Source organism: Pseudophryne corroboree, chromosome 11 (assembly GCF_028390025.1).
Source record: "Pseudophryne corroboree isolate aPseCor3 chromosome 11, aPseCor3.hap2, whole genome shotgun sequence".
Lineage (NCBI taxonomy): Eukaryota > Metazoa > Chordata > Amphibia > Anura > Myobatrachidae > Pseudophryne > Pseudophryne corroboree.
The window spans coordinates 195,813,504-195,839,078 of record NC_086454.1 but is presented as its reverse complement, the minus strand read 5'-3'; the positions used below and the strand labels follow the sequence as shown (position 1 = coordinate 195,839,078).

At 49.2% G+C, this 25,575-nt stretch overlaps 1 protein-coding gene across 2 annotated transcripts in view; it reads left to right on the top strand.

Annotated features, from left to right (window-relative positions):
- Positions 1-25,575, top strand: part of PACS1 (phosphofurin acidic cluster sorting protein 1) — a 502,137-nt gene that overhangs the window by 366,007 nt on the left and 110,555 nt on the right. For both annotated transcript variants that reach the window (XM_063945169.1, XM_063945168.1), the window contains one exon: positions 9,470-9,576. In XM_063945169.1, the coding sequence (XP_063801239.1) occupies positions 9,470-9,576 (107 nt within the window). The remainder of the gene's footprint in view (positions 1-9,469; positions 9,577-25,575) is intronic.

The window sequence follows — 25,575 nt, the reverse complement described above, 5'->3', positions numbered from 1 at the left end:
AATCCTTCGGCTCCAAAGGCTAAGAGTACCACCTTTCTCTTACGTCCTAGAGGATGCTGGGGTCCATATTAGTACCCTGGGGGTATAGACGGGTCCACCAGGAGCCATTGGCACTTTAAGAGTTTAACAGTGTGGGCTGGCTCCTCCCTCTATGCCCCTCCTACCAGACACAGTTTAGAAAATGTGCCCGGAGGAGCCGGTCACAGCTAAGGGAGGTCTACAGAGCTTCTTTAGTAAAAGTTTTTTTAGCATTCGTTATTTTACAGGAAGGATGCTGTCAGCCTCCCTGCATCGAGGGATTGAGGGGGGGAGCAGTGTCCACCCTGCAGTGTCTGAGCCACTGTCTCCGCTGACTGGACACTGAGCTCCAGAAGGAATAGATCGCTCCCCGCCGCAGGGGAACGCTCACCCCGGCAGCATGCCGCCACCTCCTTGCAGAGCTGAAGTGTGGCGAGTGAGTCATCAGCTCCCTGGCAAGCGGGGAGCCATGTGAAGAAGGCGGCTACAGGGTAGGGAGCGCAGTACTGACTGCGCTCCGGGGGCTCAGCGGTACATGGTGCAGCGCTGTGAGGGGCGCCCTGAGCCGGCGTCTTAACCCTGCACTGACCAGAAAGCCTGTCGGGGTCCTCGGATCTCTGCCAGCATAAAATCCTCAGGCCAGTATAATCTTGGAAGAGCGGGAAGACAGCGCCATTCAGGGGGCAGAGCTTTTCCTCAGAGCGGACCCAGCAGCATTCAGCGCCATTTTCCTGCCTGCAGACACGCTGCCTGTGAAGAGCAGTCCCTCCAGAGCAACTCCAGCTATCTCTACTGTACCAGGGGTTGTAGAAGGGAGGGGAGGCTGTGTATAGACTGTGTCACCTATTAAGGGACACAGTCAGCGCTGGTAAAGGGTCTCCCTATACCTGTATAGCGCTGTGTGTGGGTTGGCTCCAATCTCTGTGTCTCTCTGCCATTCTTGGGGGGGGAAACTCTGTCTTCCCTGTACCCTGTGTGTATGTGGGGTGTGCAAGCAACCATGTCTAGAGACTCTGTCTCATATGCTGCAGAGGATATATCTTCTCAGGAAGATCCCATCCCATATAATCAGGATTGCACTGTTGTAGCGCAGATCCCGGCTAGGGAACCGGAGTGGTTAGCCTCTCTTAGGGAGGCTATTTCTCAGATTTCTGAAAGGGTTGCAAGGACTGAGCATGCAACTCGGGTATTGCAGTCCTCTATGGCAGTATGGTCCGGTACTGCTCCCCCGAGGCCTTCTGCGGTACATTCTCACAAACGTGCTCTTGCCCAAATTACATAGGATGACACAGATACCGATTCTGACACAGCAGACGGTGATGGGGATGTGTCAAGGGGGACGGCATCACTTGCTAAAGGGGTGCAGTTGATGATTGAGGCCATGCAGGATGTGTTAAATATTTCTGACATACCTCCTGAGCAGGTTGAGGAGGCTTTTTTCATAGACAGTAAGAAAGCCCCTCTCACCTTCCCTGCTTCTAAGGAATTAAATGCCATTTTTGAAAAGGCCTGGGAAAACCCGGAGAAAAAATTCTAGATCCCTAAAAGGGTTCTGGTTGCTTTTCCCTTCCCGGAGGACGATAGAAAAAAATGGGAGTCCCCGCCTATAGTTAATGCCTCTGTTTCCAGGGTGTCAAAACAAGTGGTTTTGCCTGTCCCGGGATCTACCGCGTTGAAAGACCCGGCGGATCGCAAGGTGGATGCTACGCTCAAATCCATATACACGGCTTCAGGGACAATACTGTGGCCTATTATTGCCTGTGCATGGATTTCAAAAGCAATAGCAAAGTGGTCAGTCACTCTGCAGGAGGACTTGACTACGATGGATAAAGGTGACGTTAATTTGTTTTTACGTAACATACAGGGTTCTGCAGAGTTTCTGGTGGAATCCATGAAGGATCTGGGTTCCATGGCTGCGGGGTTCTCCATGTCCGTCTCGGCTCGCACGGTTCTCTGGCTGCGCCAATGGTCTGCAGATGCGGAGTCCATGAAGAGTGTGGAGAGCCTACCCTATACAGGTTAGGCTCTGTTTGGGGAGGCGCTGGATGCGTGGATTGCCACAGCTACAGCGGGGAAGTCTACTTTTCTCCCCTCAGCTGCACCGGCTATGAAGAAGCCTTTTTGCTCCCAACACGTCACAGTCCTTTCGGCCCACTAGGACTAGAAAGAACAAGCCCTCTCACACCTTCTTTAGAGGTGGTCGTGCCAAATCCAAAAAGCCTGCTCCCGCAGGTTCCTGGTACCAAAAGCCTGCTTCTGGTGCCTTAAAGTCCTCAGCATGATGGTGGACCGCACAGCCTGGAAGTAGGTCAGGTGGGAGCGAGGCTTCGGCATTTCAGCCACGTCTGGGTGTCGTCCGGCCTGGATCCCTGTATACAGGATATCGTGTCCCGGGGGTACAGGCTGGAGTTTCAAACTCTTCCACCTCACCGATTCTTCAAATCAGGCTTGCCGGCTTTGCCGGCAGACAGCTATTTTACTGGACGCTATCCAAAAATTGGTATTTTCGGAGGTCATTGTTCCAGTTCCACCTCATCAGTTGAACAAAGGTTACTATTCGAACCTTTTTGTGGTACCGAAACCGGATGGTTCGGTCAGGCCAATTCTGAACTTGAAATCATTGAACCCTTATCTCAGGGACTTCAAATTCAAAATGGAGTCTCTGCGAGCGGTTATATCAGGACTGACGGAGTGGGAGTTCCTGGTGTCCCTGGACATCAAGGATGCGTACCTCCACATTCCCATATGGTTGCCGTATCAGGCTTACCTCAGGTTTGCACTGTTAGACGATCACTATCAGTTTCAGGCACTGCCATTCGGTCTCTCCACAGCAACAAGGATTTTCACCAAGGTAATGGCAGAGATGATGGTTCTCCACCGCAAGCAGGGGGTGAACATAATTCCGTATCTGGACGACCTGCTGATCAAGGCATCGTCCAGGGAGAAGTTGTTAAGATCCATTGCTCTCACGACGCATCTGTTCAAGGTGCACGGTTAGATCCTGAACCTTCCAAAGTCTCATCTGGAGCCGACAAGGAGGCTCTCTTTCCAGGGGATGATCCTCGACACGGAGGTGCAGAGGGTGTTTCTACCGGTGGAGAAAGCGTTGGTGATTCAAACGATGGTCCGGGATGTCTTGAAGCCGGCCCGGGTATCGGTTCATCAGTGCATCCGCCTTTTGGGGAAGATGGTTGCCTCCTACGAGGCTCTGCAATACGGGAGGTTTCATGCTCGGTCCTTTCAACTGGATCTCTTGGACCAGTGGTCGGGATCTCACCTACATATGCACCAGAGGATACGTCTGTCGCCTAAAGCGAGGATTTCGCTCCTCTGGTGGCTGCAACTACCTCACCTTCTGGAGAGCCGAAGGTTCGGATTTCAGGACTGGATCCTTCTCACCACGGATGCAAGTCTAAGAGGTTGGGAGCAGTCACTCAAGGGGAAACCTTCCAAGGAAGGTGGTCAAGTCAGGAATCCCCTCTTCCGATAAACATCCTGGAGCTAAGAGCCGTATACAACGGCCTTCTTCAAGCGGCACACCTTCTACAGGATCGGGCTGTTCAGGTGCAGTTGGACAACGTGACCACAGTGGCCTACATAAACCGACAAGGCGGAACGAAGAACAGGGCTGCAAAGTCAGAGTTGTCAAGAATCCTCCTCTGGGCAGAAAGGCACGCTGTAGCGATGTCAGCAATCTTAATTTCGGGGGTAAACAACTGAGAAGCGGACGTTCTCAGTAGACACTATCTCCATCCAGGAGAGTGGGGCCTCCACCCGGAGGTGTTCGAGGAGGTAACCGGTTGGTGGGGGGTTCCTCACATAGATATGATGGCCTCCCGCCTCAACAAGAAGCTGCAGAGGTACTGTTCCAAGTCGAGAGACCCACAAGCAGTGGCAGTGGACTCACTGGTAACACCGTGGGTGTTCCCGTCAGTGTATGTGTCCCCTCCACTTCCTCTCATTCCAAGAGTTCTACAGCTTGTAAAAAGAACAAAGGTTCTGGCAATCCTCATTGCTCCGGACTGGCCAAGGAGGGCTTGGTACGCGGATCTACTGGATCTCCTGCTGGAAGATCCAAGGCCTCTGCCTCTTCGGGAGGATCTTCTACTACAGGGGCCGTTCACTTATTAAGGCTTACCACGGCTACGTTTGACGGCATGGCGGAAGGGTATTCCGAGCGAGGTTATTCCTACCCTGATACAGGCTAGGAAGGGGGTAACGTCTAAACATTACCATCGAATTTGGAAAAAGTATGTGTCTTGGTGTGAATCCAAGAAGTTTCCTGCGGTTAAGTTTCAACTTGGACGGTTTCTCCTTTTCCTGCAAGCAGGTGTGAGATTGGGCTCCATCAAGGTCCACATTTCGGCCTTATCCATTTTCTTCCAGAAACAATTGGCTGTCCTCCCTGAGGTTCAGACCTTTTGAAATGGGTTCTGCACATCCAGCCCCCTTTTGTGGCGCCAACGGCACCATGGGATCTGGATGTGGTGTTGCAGTTCCTGCAATCGGATTGGTTTGAGCCTCTACAGGAGGCTGAAATCAAGTTTCTCACATGGAAGGTGGTAACTTTGTTGGCCTTGGCTTCTGCTCGACGTGTGTCAGAATTGGGGGCTTTGTCCTGTAAAAGTCCCTATCTGGTCTTCCATGAAGATAGGGCGGAACTCAGGACTCGTCCACAGTTCCTTCCTAAGGTTGTGTCGGCTTTTCATATCAACCAACCTATTGTGGTGCCAGTGGCTACTGACTCCTCAATTGCTTCAAAGGCCTTGGATGTTGTGAGGACTTTGAAGATTTATGTGAAGAGGACTACTCATCTCAGGAAATCTGACTCTTTGTCCTCTATGATCCCAAGAAAATTGGGTGTCCTGCTTCTAAGCAGTCGATTTCTCGCTGGATCAAGTTCACCATCCAGCATGCCTATTCTACGGCAGGATTGCTGTGTCCAAAATCGGTTAAGGCCCACTCTACTCGTAAAGTGGGTTCTTCCTGGTCAGCTGCCCGGGGTGTCTCGGCCTTACAGCTTTGCCGAGCAGCTACTTGGTCTGGTTCGAACACGTTTGCTAAGTTTTACAAGTTCAAAACTTTGGCCTCTGATGACCTCAAGTTTGGTCAAGCAGTTCTGCAGGAGCCTGCGCGCTCTCCCTCCCGTTCTGGGAGGTTTGGTACATCCCCAGGGTACTAATATGGATCCCAGCATCCTCTAGAACGTAAGAGAAAATAGGATTTTAATTACCTACCGGTAAATCATTTTCTTGTAGTCTGTAGAGGATGCTGGGCGCCCACCCTGCGCTTCTTTATCCTGCAGTGGTTATATTGGTTCAGTACTTCCATGTTCCTAGGTAAGTTCTGTGTTCGTTCCTGTTTCAGTACTGTTTCAGCTGTTGCTGAGTTCTCCGGCCTGTTGGCCGGATTTGCCTTGTTGTGTGAGCTGGTATGAATCTCGCCACTATCTGTGTAATTCCTTCTCTCGAAGTATGTCGTCTCCTCAGGCACAGTTTCTAGACTGAGTCTGGTAGGTGGGGCATAGAGGGAGGAGCCAGCCCACACTGTTATACTCTTAAAGTGCCAATGGCTCCTGGTGGACCCGTCTATACCCCAGGGTACTAATATGGACCCCAGCATCCTCTATGGACTACGAGAAAAGGATTTACCGGTAGGTAATTAAAATCCTATTTTCGTTCCTTTCGACCTCCAAGTAAAGCAAAGGGTACCCGAAACAGGCTCGCACTTCCAAAACCTCTAAGCCCAAACCTAAACTTACCTGGGCTGCCCGTCAGCCTGCTTCCAAATCAGACAAGCCTGCTGTATGACGGGGCGGGCCTCCCCCTGGGGGATCCCAGGGTGGGAGGCTGACTTCTTTGGTTCGCCCATGTATGGTTACAGACCACTTCAGACGCCTGGGTGAGGTAAGTCGTCACTCACGGATACACCATCTCTTTCAAGAAACGTCCCCCTCGCCAGTTTTGCTCGACAAATATCCCTTCGGATCCGTTAAAAGCAAGAACTTTACATTTGGTGGTACAATACCTCCTGGATACAGGAGTGATAGTGCCAGTGCCTCTGTCTCAGAGAGGCAGGGGGTACTATTGAACGCTGTTCCTAGTTCCTAAACCGAATGGATCCTCCCGGCCTATTCTCAACCTTAAATCTTTGAACAAATTTGTGAAGGTATCCAAATTCCGTATTCAAACTCTTCGCTCTGTTGTTCTGTCTTTGGAGCCCAAAGACTATATGGTATCCCTGGACATACAGGATGCTTACCTACATATCTCTGTTGCCATGTCGCATCAGCAATATCTGCGGTTTGCTATTGGCAACCTCCATTATCAATTCCAAGCCTTGCCCTTTGGACTGACCACGGCTCCGCAAATTTTCACCAAGGTCATGGCGGTCATGATGGCTCTTCTCCGCTGTCAGGGTATCAGGATCCTGCCATATCTGGACGACTTGTTGATGCTGGCGAACAGAGGTTCTCCTCCGTCGTCTGGAACTAACGGTCCAATTCCTACAAGCCCATGGGTGGCTCATCAACTGGATGAAATCCTCGCTGGTCCCTGCTCAGAGCATGGTGCACCTGGGGATGTTATTAGACACACACAACCAAAAATTGTTCTTGTCTCCGGAGAAGGTCCAGAAAATTCAGGACAGGATAAGATGCTTCCTCGCACGGCCACTGGTGTCGATACACTCGGTGATGCAAGTACTAGGCCTCATGGTGTCTGCTTTCGACACGGTAGAGTACGCTCAATTTCATTCTCGCCCTCTGCATCGGTTAATCCTTTCCAAGTGGGACGGCCTGCTTCACTGGATCAGGTCTCGCATGATTTCCTTGACTCCGGAAGTTTGTCTGTCTCTGATCTGGTGGCTCCAGGACCGACGATTGAGCAGGGGTCGTCTCTTCTGGATCTCCAACTGGGTCCTCCTAACGACGGATGCCAGACTGCGAGGTTGGGGCGTGGTGTTGGAGCAACACTCTCTTCAGGGTCGGTAGACCAGGGAGGAATCTCTCCTCCCGATAAACATTCTGGAGTTGTGGGTGGTGTTCAACACCTTAAAACTAGCCCTGCCTCTGATACAGAACAGGCCTATACAAGTATAGTCGTACAACGCCACCACGGTGGCGTACATAAATCATCAAGGCGGCACTCGAAGCCGCATGGCAATGTTGGAAGTGTTAAAGATTCTTCTATGGGCGGAACGCCATCTGCCAGCAATATCGGCAGTGTTCATTCCGAGGGTCCTCAACTGCGAAGCGGACTTCCTGAGTCTTCAGGACGTACACGCCGGAGAGTGGAGTTTTCATCTGGAGATCTTTCAACTCCTAGTGGACAAGTGGGGCCTACCAGATGTAGACCTGATGGCGTCTCGACACAATCACAAGGTTCTGGTCTTCACAGCAAGGACAAGGGATCCTCAAGCAGCGTTCGTGGGCGCACTGACAATTCCATGGGTCTTTCGGCTGCCGTATGTGTTCCCTCCGGTGTCACTCCTGCCCAGGGTAATAAGGAAGTTCAAGCAAGAAGGAGGAATACTACTTCTAATCGATCCAGCATGGCCCAGACGGCATTGGTTCTCAGACCTTTAGGGTCTCTCGATAGAGCGTCCTCTTCTACTTTCGCAACACCCAGACCTCCTCGTTCAGGTCACTTGTGTCTACCAGGATCTGGCCCGACTGGCTTTGACGGCGTGGCTCTTGAAGCTTCAGTCCTGAGGGCCAAAGGTTTTTCTGAGGCGGTCATTCAAACGATGTTGAAAGCCCGTAAACCGGCTTTGGCTCGGATGTATTATAGGGTCTGGAATTCTTACTTCACCTGGTGTGCGGCTAAGAATTATGATGCATACAAGTTCAGTACTGCCAAACTTTTGGCGTTTCTGCAACAGGGCCTGGACTTAGGCCTTCGTCTGGCCTCCCTCAAGGTTCATATTTCAGCCTTGTCGATATGGTTTCAGAGAAAAATTGCGTCTCTATCTGAAGTTCATACTTTCAACTCAGGGTGTTTTAAGGATGCAACCTCCCTATGTCCCTCCTGTGACTTCTTGGGATTTGTCTGTTGTTCTGGATGCCCTACAAAAGTCTTCGTTTGAACTTTTTGAGTCTGTGGACCTTAAATGGCTTATGCTTAAGGTCTTGTTTTTGCTGGCTATTGCCTCTGCTAGAAGGGTTTCAGACTTAGGTGCTTTATCCTGTCGGTCACCCTTTCTGATTTTTCACCGTGACCTTGCGATTCTTAGAACTCGCCCAGGTTATCTACCTAAGGCGGTGTCGTCTTTCCACCTTATCTAAGAGATTGTTTTTCCGGCCTTTATCTCTCCTGGTTTGTCATCCAAAGAATGGTCTTTGGATGCTCTCCGTATATTTGTGAAGAGAACCGCTTCTCTTAGGAGACCTGATTCTCTCTTTGTCTTTTTTGGTTTTCACAAACGTGGCTGGCCTGCGAATAAGCAGACCTTGGCCAGATGGATTAGAATGGTGATTGCTCAAGCTTATGAGCAGACTGGTCTTCCAGCTCCTTCTACTATCAAGGCCCTTTCTACTCGGTCTGTTGGACCTTCTTGGGCGGCCCACCGTGATGCGTCCCTAGAACAATTGTGCAAGGCGGCTACATGGTCCTCAGTGAACACGTTAATCAGGTTCTATGCCTTTGATACTTCCGCCTCTCAGGATGCTTCCTTTGGACGCTGGGTTCTTGTGCCCGCTACAGTGCGTCCCCTCCCATGAGGAACTGCTTTAGGACATCCCCAATGTTATTCCCTGTGGAATACCAGTGTACCCCGCTGCAGAAAAGAAGATTTATAGTAAAACTTACCATTGTTAAATCTCTTTCTGCGAGGTACACTGGATTCCACAGGATGCCCCCCTGACGCACTTAGCTTCTTTGGGTTTGTATGGCATTGGCCACTGGTACCTTCTCCTGTCTTGAGAATGTGGTTCGCTGTGGCTACTAACTACTATCGTCTCTTTTACCTGCTACTGCATTGTACTGGTTAACAAAACTAAGCTCCAGTGCCTGGAGGCGGGGATATAGAGGAGGCGGTACAGTCCATCCTGGGAACAGTCAAAGCTTTAGCCTGTTGGTGCCTCGGCTCAAGATCCAACTCTACACCCCGATGTTATTCCTTGTGGAATCCAGTGTAGCTCGCAGAAAGAGATTTAACAATAGTAAGTGTTACCATAAATCTCCCTTTATGTCATAATATAGTAAGCGGTACCTGAAAAAAAGCAGTCATTTTACAACAATATTATCCCTTGTTTTAACCTTTTATTAAAACAAACCTGAAATTATCCCCTTATTACCATTTACACCACCGTCTGTGATTGTATTCCGAGTCTCATACAAATGACAAAGAATTACAGTGCATTACCTCTACATAATATGTATTTGATTATTTTGAATGTACTGTAAATTTCTTCCACTATTCTATGCTGATTATATGACTCTTTATATTCCAGTTTGTTTCAACTCTGTTCCAGCAGCAGCATAAGCCATGTGTATGTGTAACGTGCTCATCAGATGTACAGTGTGCCCTGACTGCGATACTTACGCGAATACAGAGACAGTAAGTTAATTAACTTACACTTTTTTTTTGTAATATAATATAAAATGCTAAAAATCCTTTGCGACAGCAAGCCTAAACAATCTCTCCTTGATATATAGATGTGTCCTCACATAACTAGCCTCAATACTCCATGTGATTCGAGATGTCTTTCAACCCGAAAATTTGTCTTAGTTGCAATGCGATGCAAGTAGGACACACCTGCAGACTATTGATTAATTTGATATGCAACACTTGTAAATCTGTCTGCGTATGTATACGTAGCACAATGGAACTTGGTGTGGGAAAAGTAACGGCTGATGCATCATAGCACTTCGTATGAAGATTCAGACTCAGTTGCACACAGATATACAAGTGTATATCAAATGAATCAGTGCAGTCTCCTGGTATGTCTCAGTGTGTCACAATGCAACTAAGATGCATTTTCAGGTAAAAGACGTCCGGCGCTAGCAGAATCACATGGGACCTGGCACAACGAGAGGGGCACGACTGCAGCAATAATATGAGGTCACATAATGTACTAATTTCCATATTGCCTTACATTGTAAAACCATATAGGCACAGTGCCTTAAAAAATATGTGTTATTGGGTTGCTCTGCATATTACACAGAATTTCCTTTTCTTATTTATTCATTTATTATGTATATGGCAAGAGATGTAAAAAATTTCAATTATCTGATTCTATATCATTGTATTCTGTTTTCTACACCAGTACATAGTACTCTTTTTGTGATAGCAATGGAAAAAGCCTTGCACCATGGTAAGAAGTAGTAGTTCTTTCCTATTAGAATATCAGCTCTGAGATGGTCCTGCAGCCAGGTGTAGGATCTTATAAGCATTCCATTGGAAGATCAAGGGGGTCATTTCTGAGTTGATCGCTCGCTGCCGATTTTCGCAGCGCAGAAATCAGATGAAAAAGTGGCATTTATGCGCATGCGTATGGGCCGCAATGTGCACGCGCGTTGTACGGGTACAAAGCCCGTTGTGGTTGTGCACAGGTTCTATCTAAGTTTTTCTTCGCACTGGCGGCCGCAAGAAGATTGATAGGAAGGGGGCGTTTTTGAGTGTCAATTGACCGTTTTCAGGGAGTGTTTGAAAAAACGCAGGCGTGGCTGGGCATTCGCTGGGCGGGTGTATGACGTCAAATCCGGACACGAATAGGCTGAAGTGATCACAAGCGCTGAGTAGGTTCAGAGCTACTCTGAAACTGCACAAACTGTTTTTGCAGAGCTCGGCTGCACAAGTGTTCGCACTTCTGCTAAGCTAAAGTACACTCCCAGTGGGCGGCGGCATAGCGTTTGCACGGCTGCTAAAACTAGCTAGCGAGCGAACAACTCGGAATGACCCCCCCAAGTACAATACAATAGAGTGCATTATTGGAATGCATGAATGGTGCAGGATTGGAATGGTGCAGTTAGATTTTTTTCTTATTTAGTATAATAATTTGATGGGCAGAAGAAAATGTAGAATTTCTTAGGCTTCTACAAGATTCTGCCAAATTTAGGGATTTTTGCTGTATCTGATTATTTCTCTAACGTCCTAGAGGATGCTGGGGACTCCGTAAGGACCATGGGGATAGACGGGCTCCACAGGAGACATGGGCACTTTAAGAAAGTCTTTAGACCTGGGTGTGCACTGGCTCCTCCCTCTATGCCCCTCCTCCAGACCTCAGTTTGATACTGTGCCCAGAGGAGCTGGGTGCTTTTCAGTGAGCTCTCCTGAGTTTGCTGATAGAAAGTATTTTGTTAGGTTTTTATTTTCAGGGAGCTCTGCTGGCAACAGACTCCCTGCATCGAGGGACTGAGGGGAGAGAAGCAGCCCTACTTGAGTTTCAAGGTCCTGCTTCTTAGGCTACTGGACACTATTAGCTCCAGAGGGATTGGTACGCAGGATCTCACCCTAGCCGTCCGTCCCAGAGCCGCGCCGCCGTCCCCCTCGCAGAGTCGGAAGATAGAAGCCGGGTGAGTATGAGAAGAAAAGAAGACTTCATGATCTTCACTGAGGTAACGCACAGCACTGCAGCTGTGCGCCATTGCTCCCATACACCTCACATACTCCGGTCACTGTAAGGGTGCAGGGCGCAGGGGGGGGCGCCATGGGCAGCAATATAAACCTCTTATTTGGCAAAAGGAGCATATATACAGCTGGACACTGTATATATGCAGGAGCCCCCGCCAATTTTACACTTTTAGCGGGACAGAAGCCCGCCATCGAGGGGGCGGGGCTTCTCCATCAGCACTCACCAGCGCCATGTTTTTTTCCACAGCACCGCTGAGAGGAAGCTCCCCGGACTCTCCCCTGCTTATACCACGGTAGAAGAGAGGGTTTTAAAGAAGAGGGAGGGCACATAATTCGGCGCAGATAATAACAGCGCTACTGGGTAAACATTAAATTGCTGTGTTTTTTCCTGGGTTATATAGCGCTGGGGTGTATGCTGGTATACTCTCTCTCTGTCTCTCCAAAGGGCCTTGTGGGGGAATTGTCTTCAGATGAGCATTCCCTGAGTGTGTGGTGTGTCGGTACGTGTGTGTCGACATGTCTGAGGTAAAAGGCTCTCCTAAGGAGGAGATGGAGCAAATGTGTGTGTGAGTGGTGTCTCCGTCGACAACGCCGACACCTGATTGGATATGTGAAATTGAGTGCTAAGGTAAATTTATTGCACAAAAGATTAGAGAACAGACAGTGAATCTACATATGTCTGTCCCTATGTCGCAGAGACCTTCAGAGTCTCACAACGCTCACTATTCAAAATTTCTCCTTCATCCACTAGGGGCCACTGGAGCGTAGTTACAATGGGGAAATAGTAGGCAGTAATTGGGAGCTGGCACTTTAAAATTCTCACACTGTGGCTAGCTCCTCCCCTACTATCTCCCCTCCAAGCCAGTCTTAGTTAGTGCCCGAGGGAGCTGGTTCACTTGGGTTTAGCTGAAGAATTTTTTTTTTTTTTTTTTTCTTTCATACACACACAGACTGGCAGCTCTGCCACTGCCAGTCTGCACCGCGGGAGCTGCCGGCGGGGTCCCATCGCAGCTGCGTGCGGCTCGGGATGGGCCCCGGCTGAGGGAGACACTGAGCTCTCCTGAGTTGGCCGGACACCGCTGCGTGCGGCGCGTGTCGGGGCCGCTCCACCAGCAGAAGATTCCGGCAGCAGGGCAGCGGTGAGTATAAGTGGCCGGACACCGCTGCGTGCGGCGCGTGTTGGGGCCGCTCTGTCGAGCAGTGTAAACACCGCTGAGTGCGGCGTGTGTCGGGAAGGACAGTGGTGAGTACAATCTCCCCCCTCCTTCCAGACTGATTTATTATTTTACACTGTCAGTATTAAGGTGCATATGTGGTGCTTACTCCCCAGTAGGCTGGAGCGTCTCAAGGGCGCACTTTGTATTTTAAACATTAGTGGGAGCTTCAGCCCGCTCTGTAAGCGGGCTCAGCGCTCTCCACTCCCCGGCCGCAGTATATATGCAGCCGGGTGATACATGCTTCCCGCTTATTTTTGCATGGGCGCCGAAGGTGGAGGGGGCGGAGCTAACTCCCGCTCCGTACGGCGGGCTCAGCGCTCTCCGCTCCCCGGCCGCAGCATACAGGCGGCCGGGGAGATACAGGGCGCTTCACGCTTCAGGTACAGCAGCGGGTTTAATTTTTGAAATTGGCGCCGTAGCGGGGGGGGCGGAGCTAACTCCCGCTCTGTACGGCGGGCTCAGCGCTCTCCGCTCCCCGGCCGCTATAGCATCGCGCACAAGTCCTCCACTCCCCGGCCGCTACAGCACCGCTTAATAGTCCTCTGCTCCCCGGGGCCGCTGCAATGAAGTTATTTTACAGATAACAGGGGAGGGTGAAGCTTATTCCCGCTTGACTCAGCGGACTCCCGGCGGCGGCTCGCAGCGCTCATTGTCACATTCTGTGCAGTGAGATGCTAAAATTTTGGGTTTATCTCACTTTGTCTGCCATTCCTCCCTGCAGGAGAGTCCTCTGCCCGGCATTTCATAGAGGCTGTAGATCAGGGAGCCTGCTCTATAACAGGAGCTGGGGCTCAGCTCATTAATGATTGAAATCTAGTGTGCAATATTTATTTACCCTACAGTATTTCACATAGACAGTATTTATCTACCCTGTTGGGTTCACTGTGTGTGGGGGGGTTTGTGTGTGTATAGTATATATATATATATATGTATGTGTGCGGGTGTATGTGTATATGTATGTATATATATATATATATATATATATATGCATACAATGCCATATATAGGGGGTAAAACAAACCACTTCCGCAATGTTTTATAATAACAAAATACCCCACCTTGCCACATAACATTTTCCCCCATCTTTTCTCGCAAGCTGGCCACCTTTTTGAAAAGCCAGCGGAACCTCCGAAAATTTCTGGTGCACCTAAATTAGCGGTATACTACATACAGGGCGGGGCGTTGCCTTCCCTTTATTATTCCTTGGTGTCAATGGGTACTAATGCTATTAGTAATTTGGGGAATGTGTATATATGAAACAGTGTGGCTCAGCACACTAATCCCCTAAACACCCAACCACAGAGGCCTGGGTTCAAGTACCACAACAGATACTTTAAGGCATCAGACAAATAGCGCTGCGGCTCAGTACGCTTGTAGCGGGTATCTGAACAGGAGGATCAGGGTTTGAACAGCGCAGCGCTACTGGTTCACCAGAAAGTTTATTTGAATCGTGTCGGTCTCTACACATTATAGTGCAGACCTTACATAGCGCTGTGTTTATTTAACCCACCTTTTCTCCTTTCGTTTGTCTCACCTGGGATAGTCAAAGAATTCCCTCTTAGGTGTGAAGTATGCGGTGGAGCCATCTGCATAGCCCTCCACGCACCTGCAGGACACTCCTGTTTGAACAGCTCAGATTATGCAGGTAATGTCACTGTTAACCAGAGACCTTGTACGTCATTTCACCTCTCCAGGGGGGTCATTCCGAGTTGTTCGCTCGTTATTTTTTTCTCGCAACGGAGCAATTAGTCGCTAATGCGCATGCGCAATGTCCGCAGTGCGACTGCGCCAAGTAAATTTGCTATACAGTTAGGTTTTTTACTCACGGCATTACGAGGTTTTTTCTTCGTTCTGGTGATCGTAATGTGATTGACAGGAAGTGGGTGTTTCTGGGCGGAAACTGGCCGTTTTATGGGTGTGTGTGAAAAAACGCTACCGTTTCTGGGAAAAACGCGGGAGTGGCTGGAGAAACGGAGGAGTGTCTGGACGAACGCTGGGTGTGTTTGTAACGTCAAACCAGGAACGACAAGCACTGAACTGATCGCAGATGCCGAGTAAGTCTGGAGCTACTCAGAAACTGCTAAGAAGTGTCTATTCGCAATTCTGCTAATCTTTCGTTCGCAATTTTGATAAGCTAAGATTCACTCCCAGTAGGCGGCGGCTTAGCGTGTGCAAAGCTGCTAAAAGCAGCTTGCGAGCGAACAACTCGGAATGACCCCCCAGGTTTCTAAAAGAACCTTGCTAACCTCCCATGTTACACGACTTGGCAGTGGAAAGGCCTCTCTGGGAGGAGGCGACAGATGTCCAGGATACGGAGGTTGTCGGTTTTCGGTGCAGTCTCAACCAGTGTCTCAGAATATCCAGGTGCATTATACAGCAGTTCGTCTGATACTGCAGGTAAAGGAGGCGGTCACGTCAGGTTCATCAGGGTTCGACGCTGATGACGAAATGGTCCAGTTTCGGATGAGCTGGGCAGGCTCCGGTAGGCGGCTTGCAGACACCCGCATACACAAGTTCAGGTATAAAACAATGTTTGTTTTCCTATCCTTTCCCCGCAGACGGAAGGAAATGGTATCAGAACCTCTCCAGGGTATACCCCTCAAGGTATCACCGGTCCAACAAGCTGCCGTTTTCCTGAGGCAACATTGCTCAGGTATCCATCGAAGACACATATACGGCAGCGGGGTTCTACCTTGTCCGGAGCAGGTAGGTTGTGGAACAATTGTCCTCTAGGTTACAGGATAATTTGCATCAGGATCAATTGATACTTTGGGACAGATCAGAATCACGATTCTGCTGTAGGTTCTTTTGAGGTCTCCACGTCTGCAGACTCGGAATCTGCATTTTCGCTTGGGCTGTCTTAACCCGACGACTTCTGGGGCTGCGACAGTGACAGGTGAACATGAAATCCTACGGGGCAGATGGTTCAGGGGAAGGAACTTTCTGCAGGATTTCATGAACCATTGGAGGTAAGTCCACTTTTCTTTCTCCTACTGCTGCCCCAGCTTCAAGACAGACCTTTACCGGTCTTTCCTTTAGATCCTTCCGTGCCTTTTCAAGCTTTCGACTACACACGGGCGATATCTCCGTCACCAGGGGATCTCAGGGTAACAGGCTGAAGCAGAGGTTCAGCATCCTCGGTCCAGTCTGACTTTAAGTCATCCTATACACCCACTACAGGTCAAACCTTCCTACCACCTGGAGGGTCCCAGGGTAGGCGCATGTCGGTGGTCCTACGGGGAGTACTGAGAAGGCTTGGGCGGTTACAGACCAGATTTTGGAGTACAACCGTCTCAGGAGTCAAGAGAGTCATACTGCAGTCGGCGCTCCATATGCTTCTAACCGCAAAGGATGTTGATCCCTGTTTTTCAGATATCATTTGAATCGGGACAGTTCTCAGGCCTTTGTTTTCTTTTCACGTTCCGAAGCCTGTTGGCTCGGCCAGGCCTATTCTGGCCTTAGAATCCTTTCAGTCTGTGATTGCTAGTTTTGAACAAGATAGAGAGTTTTACGTGTCCCTTGTCTGCATTCGCATTACAGGATACTCATTTTCACTGTCAGTCCTTTCCATTCGGTCTCTCTTCCGCTCCCACAGGGTTCAGGAAGATCACAGAATAACTCTTTTCCAAGGGCAGGAAGTACGTTGGTTCCCTAATGGGACAATCTGCTGCTACTATCCCGCTCTGTACATTAGGTGGCTTCTGAATATCCGGAGGATCTAGGAGCTTCTGGTTCGACACGGATCCAAAATTATGCTCCTCGTAGACGTTTCTCAACAGGGTCTGTCGGAGGATTTTTCCTTCCTCGGCACCAGGTACTCTATTTCTTCAGTCAAGCTGCGACGCAATGAGGGGTCGCCTACATTCTCCTCTGAGCGGAGGACAACAATCTTCTTTCCAGGTCAAGCCGCCAGGTCAGACTCCCGGGTGAGGGGACATTCCCCGGAGTTTTGTCAACTGGTCCGCTGTTGGCGGAGATTTCGGATCGACCTCAGGGCGTTCTGACTGACTCTTTAACCCTTTACTACTCTCGGACGTGAGCTCTGGCGGCAGTAGCCGAGGACGCCCTCAGGGCTCCTGGGAGTTTTCTGGTTATTCTATCCTGCCTCCTTTTCTATTTCTACCTCACTTTCGGTAACACAGGAGGGGAATATGCGTGCTAGTCCTCTCGGTGGCTCCGGTTGGGCCACGCATGACTTGAAGATACAGCTACACCTGTTGTCAGTAGAGGAGCCTTGGCTCCTACCTCGACTGGACTATCTACTTCAACAGGGTCCTTTTCTTTGTTCAATCTTACACGGGTCTCATTTAACCGTGTGACTGTTCTCGAGACCTCAGAAGGGAGGAGTTCCCTAGTTCGGTTAGGCCTACTGGGCCCCGATTTCAGAAGTCTGTTACCTCTTCTCGCTTTTGCCACTTTTGGAAAACTTTATGGGACATAATAAGGATAAAAGAGTTTTCCCCTTCTTTCAGTTACCATTCAGCCGTCATCTTTGGTTTCTCTGGGAGGTTTTGCTCCGCTGCGCTTCAAACCACATTGACCTGAATTTTAGGTCTATGCCTTTTTCGGTTTTCTTCCAAAAGAGATTTGCCTGGCGGCCGTAAGTTCGGGCTCTCTTTCGGAGAGTACTCTATTGGCAACTCCTCCGGCTAAGCTTCGGTCTCAGCGGTCGTTTCTTCCAAAGGGGATGTCCGTTTTTCATATAAATCTGACACTAGTGTTTTTCAGTCCTCTTTGACTGTTGTCAGGGCTCACCGACTCTCTCTACAGAGGTCTTAGGCTATTCGACGAAGTGTTTTTCTTCTTTGTTCTATACGATGCTCCCGTACTAAATAGCCGGGGTCCCCGCATATGCTGGGCTGTTGGATACATCTGACCATCAGACAGTCTTCTTGGCGGTTGCTCGGGAGCCTCCGTTTTCCAATTCAGCGCACTTAGCGCGCGTTGTGGGACCTTCGTGGGCAGCTGCCCGTGGGGTCTCCATGAATACTTTGTCGGGCGGCTACTTGGTCGGACCGACATTCGTTTTGTCAAATTCTACAAGTTTGACACTTTTGCGGCCTCTGCATCACAGTTTGGCCGAGCGGTTTTACAGGACTCTCAGCGCTCTCCCACCCGATTTGGGAGCTCTGGGACGTCCCCATTGTAACTACGCTCCAGTGGCCCCTAGTGGATGAAGGAGAAATCAGGATTTTGGTACTTACCGATAAATCCCTTTCTCCGATTCCACAGGGGCCACTGGACGCCCGCCCAGCGCTATTCCTCCTTGTTTTTTGCTTAACGGTTTGCAGATCACCATATGACTGCTTGTTGAGTTCAGGCTAGCCGGTTGTTTGTTAGGTTCTGTTCCAGGTTTGGTTTGTGTTATCCTGGTTTACAGGGCTTCATTAACCTCCTCTATCTTACGGTTTGTTTATTCCAGCTCTCCTCGGGCACAGTTTTACGTAGACTGGCTTGGAGGGGAGATAGTAGGGGAGGAGCTAGCCACAGTGTGAGAATTTTAAAGTGCCAGCTCCCAATTACTGCCTACTATTTCCCCATTGTAACTACGCTCCAGTGGCCCCTGTGGAATCGGAGAAAGGGATTTATCGGTAAGTACCAAAATCCTGATAATAGACACTGATATCGACACGGAGTCTGACTCCAGTGTCGACTACGATAATGCAAAGTTACAGCCAAAACTGGCAGAAAAGTATTCAATATATGATTATTGTAATAAAAGATGTTTTGCATATCACTGATGACTCATCTGTCCCTGACACGAGGGTACAAATGTTTAAGGGGAAGAAAGCTGAGGTAAATTTCCCTCCTCTCTTGAAGAAAAAGAGCGGGAATCTCCAGACAAGAGACTGCAGATTCCCACAAAGAATTCTCAGGGAGTATCCTTTCCCTACTAGGGCCAGGATACGATGGGAATCTTCCCCTAGGGTGGACAAAGCGTTGTCACGTTTACCCAAAAGGTAGCGCTGACTTAACAGCTATCCTCAGGGATCCTGCAGATAGCATGCAGTAAAAGTACTTTGAAGTCCATTTACACACATTCTGGTACACTACTCAGACCGGCGATTGTGTCGGCATGGGTTTATAGCGCTGTAGCAGCGTGGACAGCGGAGATTGAAACCCTAGATAAGGATACCATGTTATTGACCCTAGTATATATATATATATATATATATATATATATTTATATATATATATATATATATAAAAAAAAGATGCTGTCTTTTATATATATATATATATATATATATATATAAAACATGCCCAAAGAGACATTAGTCTACTGGGTTCTAGAGTCAACGCTATGTCGATTTCTGCTAGACGTGTCCTGTGGAACATGCAATGGACAGGTGATGCCGACTAAAAGAGGCATATGGAAGGTTTACCTTACAAGGCTGAGGAATTGTGTGGAGAAGGGCTCTCGGACTTGGTCTCCACAGCTATAGCTGGTAATTCTGATCTTTTGCCTTATATTCCCTCACAGAAAGCACGACATTATCAAATGCAGTCCTTTCGGTCGCAGAATAACAAGAAAGTACGAGGAGCGTCCTTTCTTACCAGAGGTAAGGACACAGGGCACAGCTAGTTCCCAGGAACAAAAGTCCTCCCCGGCCTCTACTACATCCACCGCATGACGCTGGAGCTCCGCTAAGGGAGTCCGTCCCAGTGGGAGCACGTCTTTGACTCTTCAGCCACATCTGAGTTCACTCACAGGTGGATCCCGGGGCAATAAAAATTGTTTCTCAGGGTTACAAGCTGGATTTCGAAGGGTGCCTCCTCGCCGGTTTTCCTTATCGGACCTACCGGCTTCTCCCCCAGAAAGGGAGATAATATTAAATACAATTCACACATTGTATCTCCAACAGGTGGTGCTCAAGGTTCCCCTCCTGCAACAAGGAAGGCGATATGACTCAACCTTGGCTGTAGTCCCGAAACTGTACGGTTCGGTCAGACTTATTTTAAAATTAAAATCTCTGAACCTATACGGGAAAAGGTTCAAATTTAAAGTGGAATCGCCCAGAGCGATCATCGCCAGCCTGGAAGGGGGGGATTTGATGGTGTATCTAGACATAAAGGCTGCTTCATGTTCCCATTTATCTACCCCATCAGGCGTACCTGGTAATTGCGGTACAGGATTGTCATTACCAATTTCAGGGTAATTGGCGGAAATAATGGTGCTCCTACGCAAGCAAGGAGTCACAGTTATCCCATACTTGGATGATCTCCTTATAAGGGCGAGATCAAAAGAGCAGTTGTTGAACAGCATGTCACTTTCGCTGAAGGTGTCACAGCAACACTGCTGGATTCTCAATTTCCCGAGGTCATAGTTGGTTCCTATAACTCGTCTGCCCTTCTTGGGTATGATTCTGGATACAGACCCCAGAAATGGGTTTACCTTCAGATAGAGAAGGCCCAGGAACTCATGACTCTAGTCAGGGACCTATTGAAACCAAGACAGGTGTCAGTGCATCACTGCACTCGAGTCCTGGGAAAAACATTCCCTTCGGCAGGTTCCATGCAAGGACTTCAAATGGGACCTACTGGACAAGTGGTCCGGGTCACATCTACAGATTCATCAGTTGATCACCCTATCCCCCAGGGCCAGGGTATCTCTCCTGTGGTGGCTGCAGAGTGCTCACCTTCTAGAGGGCCGCAGATTCGGCATTCAGGACTGGATCCTGGTGACCACGGACGCGAGCCTCCGAGGCTGGGGAGCAGTCACACAGGGAAGAAATTTCCAAGGTCTTTGGTCAAGTCAAGAGACTTGTCTTCACATCATCATATTGGAACTAAGGGCCATATACAACGCCCTACGTCAAGCGGAGACCTTTCTTCGCGACCAACCGGTTCTGATCCAGTCAGACAACGTCACCGCAGTAGCTCATGTAAACCGCCAAGGCGGCACAAGGAGCAGAGTGGCGATGGCGGAAGCCACCAGAATTCTTCGCTGGGCGGAGAATCATGTAAGAGCACTGTCAACAGTGTTCATTCCGGAAGTGAACAACTGGGAAGCAGACTTCCTCACCAGACATACGTCCTGGAGAGTGGAGACTTCATCAGGAAGTCTTCGCACAGATTGCAGTTCGGTGGAACTGCCACAGATAGACATGATGGCGTCCCGCCTCAATAAAAAGCTGCAGAGTTATTACGCCTGGTCAAGAGACCCTCAGGCAGTAGCGGTAGACGCCCTAGTGACACCGTGGGTGTTCCAGTCAGTCTATGTATTTCCTCCTCTTCCTCTCATACCCAAGGGTTGAGAATAATAAGAAAAAGGAGGAGTGATAAAAAATCCTCATTGTTCCAGATTGGCCACGAAGGATCTGGTATCCGTATCTGCAGGAAATGCTTACAGAAGATCCGTGGCCTCTTCCTCTAAGGCAGGACCTATTGCAGCAGGGCCCATGTCTGTTCCAAGACTTACCGCGGCTGCATTTGACGGCATGGCGGTTGAACGCCGGATCCTAGCTGAAAAAGGCATTTCGGATGAGGTCATTCCTACGCTGATAAAGGCTAGGAAGGACGTGACATCTAAACATTATCACCGTATATGGCGAAAATATGTTTCTTGGTGTGAGGCCAGGAATGCTCCTATGGAAGAATTCCATCTGGGCCGTTTCCTTCACTTCCTACAAACTGGAGTGAATTTAGGCCTAAAACTTTGGCTCCATTAAGGTTCAGATTTCGGCCCTATCCATTTTCTTTCAAAAAGAATTGGCTTCTCTCCCAGAAGTTCAGACTTTTGTGAAGGGAGTGCTGCATTTTCAGCCTCCTTTTGTACCTCTGGTGGAGTCCTGGGACCTTAACGTGGTGTTAAGTTTCCTTAAGTCACACTGGTTTGAACTACCTAAAACGGTAGAGTTAACATATTTCACTTGGAAGGTGGTCATGTTATTAGCCTTGGCTGCGGCTAGGCAAGTGTCGGAATTGGCGGCTTTGTCTCATAAAAGCCCCTATCTGGTTTTCCATGTCGATAGAGCGGAGTTGCGGACACGTCCTCAATTCCTACCTAAGGTGGTATCATCCTTTCATATGAACCAACCTATTGTGGTGCCTGTGGCTACGCGTGACTTGGAGGACTCCAAGTCCCTGGATGTGGTCAGGGCTTTGAAAATTTACGTAGCCTGAACGGCTAGAGTCAGAAAAACAGGATCACTGTTTGTCCTGTATGCTGCCAACAAGCTTGGCGCTCCTGCTTCAAAGCAGACTATTGCCCGCTGGATTTGTAACACCATTCAGCTCATTCTACGGCGGGATTGCCGTTGCCTAAATCGGTTAGGGCCCATTCCACTAGGAAGGTGGGCTCTTCTTGGGCGGCTGCCCGAGGGGTCTCGGCATTACAGTTGTGCCGAGCTGCTACTTGGTCAGGTTCAAACACTTTTGCTAAGTTCTACAAGTTTGATACCCTGGCTGAGGAGGACCTCTAGTTTGCTCAATCGGTGCTGCAGAGTCATCCGCACTCTCCCGCCCGTTTGGGAGCTTTGGTATAATTCCCATGGTCCTTACGGAGTCCCCAGCATCCTCTAGGACGTTAGAGAAAATAAGATTTTAAACCTACCGGTAAATCTTTTTCTCGTAGTCCGTAGAGGATGCTGGGCGCCCGTCCCAAGTGCGGACTACTTCTGCAATACTTGTATATAGTTATTGCTTCAATAAGGGTTATGTTATAGTTGCATCGGTCCTGAACTGATGATATGTTGGTTTCATACTGTTAACTGGGTAGTTATCACAAGTTATACGGTGTGATTGGTGTGGCTGGTATGAATCTTGCCCTTGGATTAACAAAATCCTTTCCTCGTACTGTCCGTCTCCTCTGGGCACAGTTTCTCTAACTGTGGTCTGGAGGAGGGGCATAGAGGGAGGAGCCAGTGCACACCCAGGTCTAAAGACTTTCTTAAAGTGCCCATGTCTCCTGCGGAGCCCGTCTATCTCCATGGTCCTTACTGAGTCCCCCGCATCCTCTACGGACTACGAGAAAAAGATTTACCGGTAGGTTTAAAATCTTATTTTTTCCTTATCTAAGAATGTCTATTTACAAAAATAAATGTAAATATTAAACACACAGTATAAATAACATTGTAGATAGCTGAATACCCGTGCTTCGCTACGGGATGAGGATGGTAAATTAGAATGATAGTTGTTCCTTAATTTACGTTGGTTGGAGATCTAGTATATAGGCATATCACGCTTCCCTGACACACTTTGTGTAGTGGCCGGACCTCTTTTAGGTCCCCCAAGGAACTCTGCTCTTCCCACTAAACAACTCCCCGTCTGTGGCTTCCTGCTGTCTCCATTCCGCTCCTCACATCATGTCAGTGCCCCTGTGAAATTATCTATTTTCTGCTGCGGGGTACACTGGGCTCCTCAAGGATTAACATTGGGGTGTAGAGTAGGCTCTTGATCCGAGGCACCAACAGGCTCAAAGCTTTGACTGTTCCCAAGATGCACAGCGCCGCCTCCTCTATAACCCCGCCTCCGTGCATAGGAGCTCAGTTTGTAAGTTGGTGCCATGCAATAAGCAAGCAATAAACAGGGGGGCTGCTCTTGCAGCCTGTATTATAGCTTAATTTCAGAAGACAGAAGAAATTTGAAGACTTCAAGGGCTGCAGCTTTCCTGAATGTCAGATAGGCATCCTCTGCTGCAGCTCCATCACTCCCCCAGCGGCGCTGTATACTCCCGCGCCCTGGTTGCCGGGTCACTACAGCGGAGGTTCCAAAGTCTTTCCTGTCAGTCACACACACTCGCCGCTGTCTTCCCGGATCGCGTGGCCACAGGTACATGTGGAGGTAAGGGGTCTCTTTGGCCCGCTTTTACCGCGATCCGGCGCGGCCGTGAGGGGGGGGGGGGGGGCGCGCGCGCTGGCGTGGCCACTGTAAAGGGCAGCCGCTCCACTAGTCACCGGGACACTGGGCGTTTTTGACAGCTCGCAGTGCCCGGTGGGGAAGCCAGCAGGGGGATAAGGCCTAACCTGTAGCCCCTCCCCCAGCCCCAGGGCACCATTTCGGTAAATGTTCCCGCCCTGGAGCTGCATATCTCTCCCTCACTCCCTGTCAGCCGCCATCACACGGAGTTGCGCTGTTCCTGGGACTGCTGGGGCAAATCCTCCTTTATAAAACCGTCTGCTTGCCAGCGCTGTGCATTTTACAGGACACTTAAGTATTCTACCTGTCAAGGGACAGTCTTAGTTAAGAAAGAGTGCATACATTCGGGGTTGTGTGGTACAAACACCCTGTGATATACATCCAGTATCTACTGTGTTTTGTTGTATCTACTGTTTACATATATAGCTATATCGAGTATTACTTTGTATTGCTAGTCCAGTGCAGTTTTATGGTGTATAATTTCTGCATGGTAGGCTTGTGACTATATATGTGTGTGTGCATGTAGCTGCTGCGTGGCTGCCATCTCGGGTATTTCACTCAGCTTGCTACTCCTATATATTGTAACCTGAGGGGGCTACGTGCGTCAGGTTTATAAACTGACATAGGCTTTTCACAAGATATACTTGCTGTGTATTTTTCTAAGTCAGCTCTCTGGGAGTTCTTGCTAGGTATATCGCTGCTAAGATTGTACTAGGTTGCTTGATATTGTTCTCATTATGTCAGCTTCACGAGGCAACGGAACTGGGGCTTCTCCCACATTGCGTGGTGGTGATGCTGCAGTCACTTTTGAGGATAACATGGCAGGTGATCGTTCAGGTTCAGGGGGTTCCTTACCCCCCAGTGGGTCTGTAGCACCGGGGGCAACTAATGACCCACCTTGGGCTACCTTCTCCACGTTGTTGAATACGCTAGTAACTAAACTTACGCCCCCTGTGGGACCTCCTATGCCACTGCAGCAATTTATGGTCCCTACTGTCAATCCGCCGTGGGCGGATGAAATCTCGACACAGTACAGCACTTGAACCGTTCACTGACTAAACATAAGTCTCACTCTCGCCCACCTAAGACTAAGTCGTCTTCTAAATGGGCCGCTACATCCTCACAATCCACCGCTGTCCCGGACACATGCTCTGAGGAGGATGGTGCGTATACTGATACCATAGACACTGACTCTGATGTTTCTGATGGGGAGGGCAAGTCACTGGTGGATGTCCCTGATTTGATTGAGGCTATCAGGCTCATTTTTCAGGTCTCTGGTGATTCTGAGCCTGCAGCTGTCTCTAACAATCCAGACAGATTTAAACGTAAGAAAGTGATTAAACAAGTTTTACCTCATTCTCAACACCTGACGGACATGCGTCAGGAATCCTGGAGAAAATGCAGGTACGAAATTCCCACCGCATAAGAGACTGTTGGCTCGCTATCCTTTCTCTGTGGAGCTATGTAAAAATTGGGAAACTCCTCCGCCTGTAGATTCTCATGTGGCTCGCATGGTAGTTTCCTCAGCTCTGCCAAGTAACTACTGTCACCTCTCTGAAGTAACCGATGGATAGACGTGTGGAGGGTTGTCTAAAAGCGATTTATACCCTAGTGGGGGCCGTGCATAGGCCAACCATTGCAGCAACTTGGGCTGCTGAAGCTGTTGAAGCATGGGCTCAGGAGCTGGAGGCGGAGCTGCCTTCTGACATTTCTGATCATGCTAGACAATGTCTCTCACATATTTTGCCACGGCTTCTCTATTCCTTTAATGAGGCAGCTTCTGATGCCGAGGGTGCTGGCGGCCAAGGCTGCCACTACGTCCATCTTGGCTCGCCGTATCCTGTGGTTGAGATCCTGGTTGGTGGATATGGATTCTAAGAAAACCCTGGAGGTGCTTCCTTTGAAA